At 40.8% G+C, this 12,473-nt stretch overlaps 1 protein-coding gene across 1 annotated transcript in view; it reads left to right on the top strand.

Annotated features, from left to right (window-relative positions):
• CPXM2 (carboxypeptidase X, M14 family member 2) overlaps positions 1 to 11,640 on the top strand; it is a 66,085-nt gene extending 54,445 nt beyond the window's left edge. Inside the window, exons 10-13 of the mRNA XM_058810356.1 lie at positions 94 to 391; positions 4,447 to 4,586; positions 5,934 to 6,033; positions 11,287 to 11,640. Coding sequence (XP_058666339.1) covers positions 94 to 391; positions 4,447 to 4,586; positions 5,934 to 6,033; positions 11,287 to 11,537 — 789 coding nt within the window. The 3' untranslated portion in view covers positions 11,538 to 11,640. The remainder of the gene's footprint in view (positions 1 to 93; positions 392 to 4,446; positions 4,587 to 5,933; positions 6,034 to 11,286) is intronic.
• Positions 11,641 to 12,473: the final 833 nt, after the last annotated feature.

Below are 12,473 nucleotides of genomic sequence, written 5' to 3'. Positions count from 1 at the left end.
CTCACTCTCAGCAACTCCTGATCCTGCTCTCCTTTGAAGCAGTACAATCAGATTTCCACGCTGAACCAGATCTGCTGTCGCTTTTTCTCCCAGGTGGCAGTGGAGACGCGGGCGATCATCGCCTGGATGGAAAAAATCCCTTTTGTGCTGGGTGGCAACCTGCAGGGGGGAGAGCTGGTGGTGGCCTATCCCTACGACATGGTGAGGTCCATGTGGAAAACCCAGGACTACACACCCACCCCTGACGACCACGTGTTCCGCTGGCTGGCCTACTCCTACGCCTCCACACACCGCCTGATGACGGACGCCAGGAGGAGGGCCTGCCACACCGAGGACTTCCAGAAGGAGGACGGCACTGTCAACGGAGCCTCGTGGCACACCGTGGCTGGAAGTGAGTGGCAAAGCTCCAATTAGTGTTCCCTTGCTAATTAGGGTAAAGCCTGCACTGCCTGGTGTGGGTTGCAGCACACAAAAATGTGTGTTCTAGGAGGAATATTTCCAGATGTCATTGCTGTCGTTAATACCTGGTGACTGCTACTTTTGCAGCCAAGTTTTCCACAAATGCACGTTCAAAGCATTAGCTTTAAGAACTCTGTGCACTCAAGACTGTTTGTAAGGAAGAAACCAACCCAGTCCAAACCCCCACACAAGGTGACAAGAGGAAAACCGCTGCAAAGCACTACAGCCAGTGTCAGAGCTGAAGCAGGGGCTGCAGGGAGAGATTCCAGATAAGGAAGTCCTGATTACAGCCTCCTGCTGACTGAACTCAGCCTCAGATCAGCCCTCACTCACATGCACTGGCAGTTGCAATGAAATGCCATAAAAAGCTACTGTTTGCCTGCTACTCTCCTATTTCTAAAACACTTGGATGTCCTTACACTTAAATTTTGCATGGGCTGCACAGGCATTCCTGCTGCCAGGATAAATCACAGCCTGGATCAATCTCCACACACCCAAGCCTGTCACCCTGTTAAGGAGCACACAGGGGAAGCCATGGCCTGTGGTGTGGCCAAAACCTTGATTTCCAGGAAAGCCCAATTAGAAACCCATTTTTAACAGCATTATGCACGTTTGCCTTTGCTCAAAATCCTCATGTTTTTCTAAGTGCATCAGTCAAGCAGCATATTCCCTGAAATTAGGAAATGACACAGGCATCTGCCACCAGTGGGCTGACAACAGGAGCAGCACTAATGGCAAACAGATGCAGGCCAGTGTCTCTGAAACCCAGGTTTAGCTGAACCTGGCTCATGTTTGGAACTTGCAGGTCCACTGCATGAACATTTTTGGGATTTTGGACGTGGCTTTTATGGCTTTTATGTTGGCCCATGCATAGTTAGTGTTGGCCAGCCTTTAAAGGCTACAGTTGAGAATTAGCTTTTCAAATATTTTTTCAGGAGGTTAAAAAATGTTGGATGAGTTTGGGGAAAACCTTGAACTCTTAGGTCTGAAAGTACAATCCCGTACATTTCTACAGATTCTAAAGCATTCTCTGAGAACTAACTTGACCACTTCATTATCCAATTTATGAATTTAATTTTCCTAAGTGCAATAGGAAACATCATTATGAATCAATCCAGAAAAGATGGCATTGGCCTTGTCACTAACAGCTGTCACACTGAGTTCCATTAAGTAAAGATGGACAATATAGATGCTGAATATTACCCTGATTTTTTAGGACCAATTATATTTTGGATTTGTTTCATCTGATTTGCTTTATTTCTTGATGATATTTTAATTATGATTTATGTCCTTCTCTGTTACATTATGGTAAGACCTCTAAAAAAGTGCTTGCAGAAGCTCTCCCACCCATCCTTTTGTGTGAGTGACATCTCCTCATTGTACCACACCTTGAAACTGCCTCTCTCCTCTTCCATCTGCTTCCTTGCAGTGGTCCTGCACAGAAACTCTCATTGCTCATGCCATGGCATTAGATAAATTTAATTTAGAAAATATCTAATATTTATATAAATATTAAATAATATTTTCAGTATTTATTTCATTTAGAAATATTAGATTTCATTTCAGTCCCTAGAGAAGCATGTGCACCACAGATACCCAGCACCTCCTCATGCCTTTAAAACCCAGCCATGATTTTTCCTGCACATTATTTTGACTGCAGTGAATGCAAGTTCTCCAGCAATTTTACATATAAACTTTCTGCACTGGATAAACTGCACAAAGGCAAAAAAGGGATTGATTTAATTTTATTTCCTGTGTTTTTGAGGCTGGATTTGCATGTTCAGGCACTAGGAAAGAGTCGCTCTTGGCAACACAAAGCCATTTTCTTAAATACACATATTAAAACTGAGCAATTAGTGTGTATGGCAAAACATTTCACAGCAGATTAATCAGAATGTTGTACAGTATGTGAGGGGAAAATAATTGTGGCTGTTTCTCAAGTGGAGGGGAAGCACATTTATGTAGAGTAGCATATGCCACTGGCTGATGTTTAGGTTTTCCCCATCAACAAAAGTGAAAAGTTTAACATCTGTATTATATAATCCTCCTGCTCTGCTTCCAGAAGGCACTGAGGGCTCATTAAATACTTGACTACTGCTAATTGGACAGGAACAGGGATTTTGGTTTAACTCTTCTTGCTCAGAAGCACCCGGTGAATGCAACTCCTGCTAATCTTTGTATTTAAAACACAACAATTAATGATCATTAAAAAACATATTTTAAAATATTTTCTTATTAGAAGTGCAGATGGAACAAGAAATTTCATGTTCTGTATCTCGTTATCTGTGTGAGAGTGGAGAACTAATAAGGAGGGAAAATAATGGTGAGAAAGAGGAGAGAAACCTGGAGAATGGAAATATTTGAGCTGTGTATGTAAAGACAGCTCTCCTTAGTGCTCCAGCCCTTTGCAAAGGTGACAGTGGGCTCTGTAATGCAGAATTAAACTGCAGCTCCTCAGAGACTGGAGGCACTGGGGTTCCTGGGGCTTGGTTAGGAGATATTTCTGATGGGAATCCCTATTGCAGAGCAAAAGTGCAATCCCAGTTTTCTGCAGCACCATGATAGGGAGAAAAGAGACCCTTTCACTTCTTACAAACTACAGACACCATATGTAACATAAAATAATTATTACTGCCTTGATTCTTCTGGCTTTTCTATCTGTTAGATTACTCAGGGAGGAAAACAGACTGAGGAACTCTTTCACCAACTGCTCTGATAAATCACTTTTACATAACAGCCCCTGTGAGCACATAGCTCTGTGTCCTGGCATTCAGGGTTCTATCAAATGGGAATTCTGTGAATTGGGTGAACAGCTGCACCTTCCTGCCACCCAACACAGACAGATTCCATTTCCACCCAGGGCACTCATAAGGGAGAGCTGCTTTGTGGGTGATGTCCAGGATTAGGAATGCTTAGGGCTTTCTTCAAAAAGAACAATTTTTTCTTATAGAGACCTTTCTCCTGGTTGTGCTCCCATCTTCCCCATCAATAGAATCCCAGAAGGGTTTGGGTTGGAGGGGACCTTAAAGCCCATCGAGTTCCACCCTTGCTTGGAGCAAATTTCACTATCCCAGATTGCTCCAAGGCCTGTTGTCTTGCTTTGAAAAGACAGGTGTCTTCTAAAGAAGGCAGGAGCCTCCCCTGAAATGGAAAATGCAAACCCCCTCCCTTAACTCTTCCTTAATAAAGAGTATTTTATTAAGGAAGAAAATAAAAATAGAATAAAAAATGCACAAATACAAAAAACCATTGACAGAATCAGAACATGCCCTGTCCCCCTGTGTGTCAGGGTGGTGTCCCAGCTCCATCCCAGGGGGGCTCAGCCCTCCTGCAGTGCCAGCTGTGGCTCTGCTGCAGCAGGGATCCTGCACAAGGGGGGAGTTTTCCTCTGCAGCTCCAGGGCTGCTGCAGATGGGCCTGGGCTCCCTCTGGCCATGCAGGGCAGCAGAAAGCTGCTCCTCTGGCAATGCAGGGGGCAAAGGCTGCTGGGGTGTCCCAAAGCTCAGATTGGATCCAGGCAGGAATGCTTGGCTCCTCCCCTGGGCGGAGCATCTCCCCATGGGATGCTGGGATTGGATCAGCCATGCAGGGACACTCACTGGCCATGGACAGAAGGTAATTAATAATTAATGGCCCATTAACAGCAGAGATCTCCTGAAGGAAGATTGGCTGCGGGAGAGATAAAGAAAACTGCCCAATGAACAGAGATAACTGCCCCACCTCTGACAGGTTGCAATGGAATACGCACCCCCAGCCACATCTTGCAACCCAGGCCACCTGTCCAACCTGGCCTCAAGCACTCTGGTACTTTGTTACAGAACATTTGGCATTTCTAAAATCTTTTTTCCCTTCCAAATCTGCAGGGTAAGCCATCTAGATGAATTCCCAACTTGCGTTTACAGAAGTTACATTAATTTGCGTAAAAACAATCTGATCAATAGATTAAAAAGGCCATGAAGTTGTTCCCCTTTCCCCCAATATTGGCAGGCATCAATGACTTCAGCTACCTGCACACAAACTGCTTTGAGCTCTCCATCTATGTTGGCTGTGACAAATATCCCCACGAGAGCGAGCTGCCAGAGGAGTGGGAAAACAACCGCGAGTCCCTGATTGTTTTTATGGAACAGGTATTCACCTGGAATTTTTGGTTTGGATTTAGATGTTTATTAGTTTTTATTTGTATTAGTTTTTCTATTTCTATATTTATCAATAATACATTAATAATATAGAATATTATTATAATTATATGCTATGTTATATTATGTTATATTCCTTAAACTATGTTATATATATAATATATAATACATAATACATAATACATAATATATAATATATAATATATAATATATAATATATAATATATAATATATAATATATAATATATAATATATAATATATAATATATAATATGTAATATATAATATGTAATATATATTATATTATATTATATTATATTATATTATATTATATTATATTATATTATATTATATTATATTATATTATATTATATATTACATATTACATGTTATATATTATATATTTATTATATTATATATTATGATATTGATGTATTTTTATACTTATTTATATTAGTTTTATAAGTTGTGAGTTTTACAGTACTTTATTAATCACCTAAAAAATGGAGTTGTGTTTTTACAAGGTTTTTTAAGGATAAATTGTCTAATTAGGAAATTATACTTAAATTATTTTGATTTTTAACTTAATTAATTCCTTGTGTTTTGCAATGTGGACTTTTTTATTTGATTATATAATACTACTTAAATTTATTAAGAAGAAGGCGAATAAGAAGGTAAAGAAGAAAGATTATTTTCTGTTTTAAAACTAATATATTATTATATTTTTAAACTTTAGGTTTTCTATTATGTGATATTATACACTTTTATTTAAACTACACACTTATAATTTTAGTTTTATTATTTCATTTTGGAAGTTTTTTTATGGTTTTAGGATAAGTGTAGTGGTTTTTTGGGGGTCAGTGCCTGATAGTACAGAATGTCTAAAATTCTGAGCAACTAGGGTTCCAACACCTACTATTTTTCTTGCATGACTAATTATGTGGTAATTGGTATTTTTATAGACATAGAACTTCAGCCAGGCTGGTTTGACTTCAGGGAATAAAGTAATGAAGCTTCTGAAAATGTGATGTGGGTGCTGAGCTTGCTAGAAAGGGCAGCTGGAAAAAGACCCCAATATTGTGTCTGCTGCTTCATCTGTTCTTTTTATCTTGAATTTGGTGCCTCAGGTATCCCAACAAAATTCACAAACCGATTCTCAAGTTAATGCCTGCAGGGCTGCTACAGGGTTAATAATGATGTTCCACGATGTTGTGAGCCATAAAGTAGGAATAAAGAAATGTAATTCACTTGTGGAATTAAAGATTCATTGTAAGTTCCTAGGAATACTACTGTTCTTTGCTGTGCAATATTTACTTGTTTTTTTTATTCTCTTCCCAGGTCCATCGGGGCATCAAAGGCATTGTGAAAGATGTGCATGGGAAGGGAATCCCAAATGCTGTTATTTCAGTGGAAGGTGTTAACCATGACATTCGCACAGGTAAAAAAAACCAAAAATACAAAATATCAGTGCAAAAGAACAGATTTGTAGTTAAAAACAAACCCACTGAACCATGTTCCTAAGTACCATATCCACATGTTTTTGAATGCTAATTTTATAGGTTTTTATCTCTTTACTGGAGTTCTGTGCTCTTCATTTGCTACCACTTCCATGTGCTTTGCCACTGAAGCACAGAGTGAGGCAGATAAACTGATTTCAGGCCTTGGAATATCATAGAGCTTTGTGACTTCCAAATCTTTCATGTTTGCCACAAGAGGTGATCTGAGCCAATAATGAATCATGGAATATCTAACTTAGTTTATGATTAATTTCAGTGCTACTGTGTCTGGATTGTGAAAGAAAGCATTGAATGACAGATACTTAATTAGGCAATAATGATTCTACCTTAAATATTTCAAAATGGGACCACTGGGAAATGACAGTGGGAATTAAAGTAATCAGCTGGTTTTTCCTGTCTTGGAAGCCTTGGCAGTGCTGAAAGTCTGCCATAAAGTGTGGGTTGTGTTACTCTGTTAACAAAATTAATGTACTGCTCTGAGTTAATGCAATATGTGATTAATCTCCAGCTCCCTATACTCTGGATTGTCATGAAAAAAAATAAAAATAAAGTGCAATAAATGTGCAAGATCTCAAAATCCACCTTGTAACACTCAGGGAATCTTGCAGCTATTTACATCTTGACTTATTGCTGAGCCTCTATGGCTCAAGGCCATCTGCAATTGTTAGTAAAAATAAAAATACTTATTTAATTCCCTTTAATTTTTCTTTTTAATGAGACATTTAAGCTCACACTCTGGAGTCACTGTGGAATTGGGAACATAAAAGTTCTATCTTGTTTCATATTATCCATACAACAATACATGTCTCATCAGTCCCTGAAACTAGAGGATTTGTGCTGGAGCCAAGAAGCTAAAATGACATGTATAACTCCAGAGAAAGAAGGCAAATTGTCAGCAGTCTCCCTTCATTTATACCTTTTAAAATGAAAAATGTGCCCATTTAAACCTCTGAGTTGCCTTGATGTAAAAATAGGCCAAGCAGGGGAAGAATTATGGCCAGGATCTCTATTCACAAAAGTTTTGTTTCAAGTGAGCAGAGCTCTGCTGTTTCACTGCTGCATTACCGTGGTCAGCTGCCCTGTGGAGCCAGACAGAAGTTGCCTGTAAAAGCCTTGTAATAACATTTAAAGGTTTGAGAAAATTCCTTTGCTTCTTCCTGTAGACTGAAATAAAAGCAGATTGGTTTGGCTTTCTCCTGGATACAATATCCCTGATGGAAGGAGAGGGATGCTGACATTCAGCTAACACCATTAATGGGCTAATTGAAGGCATTGATTCCAGGAGCAAGAGCTTTGTGGGGAATTATTCCATTTTCCCTCAATGCAGATGTAACTATTGATTAAGTCTGAGTGATTCCACATTGTTACAGTCAGATTTGGGCTGGATTCTGTGAGAAAACCTCTGCAGAAAGAGTTCAGTTGGGTGGACAAATGCACCTTTTCCCCCTCCATGGTGTCAAGACAGTTTTGGGGGTTGCCTCCTGTAATTTGGGAAATGACAAAGTAAATATTAATGGAGAAATGTGCAGTTTCTTCCTGGTGAAACACTCGTCACAGCCAGAGTTCAAAGACAGATGCTTCTGTGTGGTTTCTGAACTAAGTTGTAATTAATTTAATTTCACACAGTGTCCAGAGAAATTTTTATGAATATTTTGGTAAGTTTGCAGTGATTTCATATACGTATTTTCATTTTATGTACCAAAACCCAAGGATTTTGAAGTAGAATCTAGTAATGTTTAATATAATTAATATATTTACCTATAAAATATTTATTTAATTAATCCAAGCTAAGCATAATTCTGGTATTACCATTCTCCAGCCTCATCCAGCATCCATGGACCTGGATGCCTGGTCCATACAGAAAAGTTGAGTTTAAGTTGTATATAGTGCTTTGAGTATGCAGCACTATGGCCAGGTTTCCTGGAGAGTCTTTTGTTGGTAAAAAATCATTAGAAAGATTTTTATAATATATTTAAATCTGTGCAGTTTGGCACATTTAAATGTAAAAACTGCTTTTGCACTTTCACAATTGCTTAATTGTAACTAAGGTCTGTCCTATCAGGCTCAAAGGACATTTCTCTTAATTGTGGAATTTATGGAGTAGTCTGGCATATTGAATTCATAGCAATGCTGTCTTTGTTCTGTAATGCATTGTTATTTTATCAAAGCAGACATGGCAATCCCTTTCCAGCCCCAGTAGGTGGGTATGGATGCAGTCTGCCTCCAGCCTGCTCCCACTGGAACCTATTATTTCAGCAAACCTATTATTTACTAAATTTATCTGTGTTTTTAATTGTGTTTCTTTTTGCCATCTGTTCTGATTTTTTTTTTTACTGGTTTTAATCTGATTTTCAGAAAACCCCAACCTTTTAGCCTGGTATTAAATTCTGGGCACTGACAGCTGACAGAAATACTCCTGTCTAAGTGGAAACAGGGAATGTGCATCCTGCTGCAGGTTTAATACCCAGCTTTGCAGTGAATTCCCAGTGGGGTGTGAATGTGTAGGTTTATTCCTGGCCCTGTGTGGGGTTGTGATGAACTGACTGTTAAATGTGTCAGGGAAATGTGGGTCAGCTTTGCAGTCCTGGGGCTGAAGCCAGGCTGGGAGCAGGGATGTGATATCCCACAGGGGATGCAGAGCCCTCTGCCTGCCCCGTGGTACTGCCAGGGCATTTACAGCTGAAAATGAGCCCTTGGGGATAAATAGGAGGAATTTGGGCAGATTTGTGGTTTGGCCTTTTGTTCAGCTTCCAACAGTCCCAGTGGTGAGGGAGAGCTGAATAAAGAGCTTCTCTTAGAGCCTTTCCTAAAAATCCCTGAGTCATGAGGAACAGAAAATGTGGGCCTTATTATCACCCCAAATGTGGTCATATTGACTTAAAACCCCCCTGATCATAATGGGATGTAAGGATGGACCTGATCAGAGACAATTCTGGCACACCCAGAGGCTGCACTATCAGGGTATAGTCAATATTGCCATTTGTTAACACTTGCTGTTTGCAAACACATTTTTTATTTTATATAATCCTAAATTAAATCACTGTTTCTTTAAACAGAGGCTGACCAGCCTGATCCTTCCCCAAAATAAAATATTTTTATTCAAATCATCTTCAGTTTTTGCTACGCTCTGCACTGCCAGTGAGCCCAGGCTGGTGTTAGTAAGGCTGTCAGGTCTCATCAGTGCTAAAAAACCCCAGCCCCTCCTCATGCAGAGATGTTCCATTTCTATTTTTACAGGGAATTGCATATTTGAATATGTACTTTCCTTCACAGGGAGTTCCTCCAGGACAGAGTGAAAAACTAATTTTAGGTAATAGTTATTCCCCTTTTTCAGTTCACAGCTAAGAATATTCGATGGTTAAAATCATATCTAAAAGAAGCCTAAAACAATCCTGATGCACATATGGGTGCATAAAATGGATATATCTGAGATCATTCATGGGGAAAAAGAAGAAACCAAAATCTCCTGATTCAATGAGGTGCTAAATACATTTTTCTGAGTAGGTTAGTTGATTGCAGGAGCTTGGTTTGTGCATTTAACCAGGTAGTTAAACGTCCTGGTGAATTTACTTTGTAGGAAAATTAGTGTAATAAACCCCAATGTATGGCTTAATAGAAGGGAATATTTCCTAACTCCTCAAAGTGAGTTGATATTATGTATTCACACACTCTTCCTAACAAATAGCACCAAAATCAGTGTCCTGGCAGTCTGATCAGGGATGTGTGATGTGGATATTTCACTGGGACTCCTCTGGATCCCTCAGTTAGGATTGGTTTGGGAAAGGTCTTTCCTACCCCTTGGGAATCACCAGATTTTGCCTCAGGCCTTTCCAGCTGCCAAAAACCTACAGCTGATTTGGAGCCTTTTTGCACCATTTGGAAAATATGATTGAGATGTGTTTTTCTATAGGGTTGGCAGGATGAGGAGGGGTATTTGTGGTGGGAGCAGCCCCTTGGACACCCTCCTGGTGTGAGGATGGAGGGTTCTACCTGTGGTGTCATCTTACCCATGGCCAAGGACTCCTCCTGGGGATGGTGAGGGCTGGGAGTTGGACTTCATGATCCTTGTGGGTCCACTCCAAATCAGCTTATCCCATGTGATTCTGTGTCCTCATTTAATGGACTGAGGTTGCCCCAGTGTGGTGGTGTTCACAGGGGTCCCAGGACGAGAGAAGAGATGAGAATCTTGACTCCATGTTTCAGAAGGCCGATTTATTATTTTATGATATATATTATATTAAAAGAAAATCATATATTAAAACTGTACTAAAAGAATAGAAGAAAGGATTTCATCAGAAGGCTGGCAAGGAATAGAAAGGAATGATAACAAAATCTTGTGACTGACCAGAGAGTCCAAGACAACTGGACTGTGATTGGCCATTAATTAAAAACAACTACATAAGACCAATCAAAGATGCAACTGTTGCATTCCACAGTACCAGATAATTATTGTTTTTCTTTTCCTCTGAGGCTTCTCAGCTTCTCAGGAGAAAAGTCCTAGCAAAGGGATTTTTCAGAAAATATGTCTGTGACACTCCAGGAAAGGTTTGGATGCAAATATCTTCATGGGAAGGGTTTTAAAGAACTGGAGCAGGCTGCCTAGGGATGTGGTGGAGTCTCCATCTTTGCAAGTGTTCTAAAATTCTGTGGTCATGGCACATGAGGACGTGGTTGAGTGGTCAACATGATGGTGATGGTTGATGGCTGTACTTGATGGTCTTAGAGATGTTTCCCAACCTCAGCAATTCTGTGACTTTATAAACACCACTCTCCTCAAGGAGAAAGGGGAAAGGACCCGATGGTCCTTGTGGGTCCCTTCCAAATCAGCTTATCCCATGTGATTCTGTGTCCTCATCTAATGGAATCAGGTTGCTCCAGGAAAGGTTTAGATGTGATATTAGGATAAATTTCTTTGTGGGAAGGGTTTTAAAGAACTGGAGCAGGCTACCCAGGGATGTGGTGGAATCCCCATCTTTGGAAGCATTCAAAAAATCTGTGGTCATGGCACGTGAGGGCATGGTTAAGTGGTCAACATGATGGTGATGGTTGATGGTTGGACTTGATGGTCTTAGAGATGTTTCCCAACCTCAGCAATTCTGTGACTTTATAAACACCCCTATCCTCAAGGAGAAAGGATCAAAACCCTGAAAACCATTATTTTTTGCCCCCACCAGGAGCTGACGGGGATTACTGGCGTCTCCTCAACCCGGGCGAGTACGTGGTGGGCGTCAAGGCCGAGGGCTACACCGCCGCCACCAAGACCTGCGAGGTGGGCTACGACATGGGCGCCACCCAGTGCGACTTCACCATCTCCAAGACCAACCTGGCGAGGATCAAGGAGATCATGAGGAAGTTTGGGAAGCAGCCCCTGAGCCTGGCGGCGCGCCGGCTGCGGCAGCGGGCGCGGCGGTGGCAGCGGCGGTAGAGCGCGGCGCCAGCTCTGCTTCTCCCAGCCTGGCTGTAGTCGTAGTGAGAGTTACGTAGCCCATCTCTTCATGCCTTTTTCTCTGCACCGTGAGGCCTTGCTGTTTGTGGAGCTGGATGGATGCTCGGGGGGGGGGGGGGGGGGGGGGTTCTCATTTTTTGGTGGGAAAAAAATCAGAATGAAGTCGAACCAAAAGGAGCCCCCGGGTGAGGGGAGGGACAGGGAGAATGGAGGAAGGTGATTTGAGTTGAGCTGGAATGAAATGTTTTGCTTGTTGAGTTGTTTAATCCTTTGTCAATCTGTTTTCTTTTAAAATTGAAGAGAAAGGATAAAAACAACAGCAGCAAAAAAGAGATACTTACAAACGAGAAGTGTTCTGAATGAAAAAAATGAAAAAAGTATGTAAAGTATGAAATTGATATATTTTTGCAACTCAAAAAAGTTTTGACACTCTTTATGTTTTATTCTCATATGGGAGGAAAAGCTGAGAGGCGACAACTTCTGTTTAATGTGATTGAAACTTGTGTCAGAATTTCTCTCTTTCTCTGAAAGTTCCCCCTTTGATAAGCACTACATTTCAGGAAAAAAGCCTGCAGCGAGTAACCCACCTTTGCTTTCCTGCTTGGGTTGTTTAGATTTAAGGATGCTTTGTGCTGCCAGAGTTAAATTCCAGATGTTTTCTCCTCTGGCTTTTCAAGGCTGCAGTTTTACTCCATGAACTAAACCTGACAAAAAGGTTTTGGGATCAGGACAACTGTGGTGTGGCAGTTCTTCCCTGATGTGGGAGAAGGACCTGAACAAAGCTTTTCCTGAGGATACAGCCACTTATGTCATGTATGAGAGGAGAGGCTTAGTCACTGAGGGGTGCATCCTCTCTACCATCTTTTTTCTTGATTTTTGGCCTGACTTGAGGTGCCTTTTGTGCTCCTGCACATC

Source organism: Ammospiza caudacuta, chromosome 9, assembly GCF_027887145.1.
Source record: "Ammospiza caudacuta isolate bAmmCau1 chromosome 9, bAmmCau1.pri, whole genome shotgun sequence".
Taxonomy (NCBI): domain Eukaryota; kingdom Metazoa; phylum Chordata; class Aves; order Passeriformes; family Passerellidae; genus Ammospiza; species Ammospiza caudacuta.
This window is presented reverse-complemented; position numbering and strand designations above follow the sequence as displayed.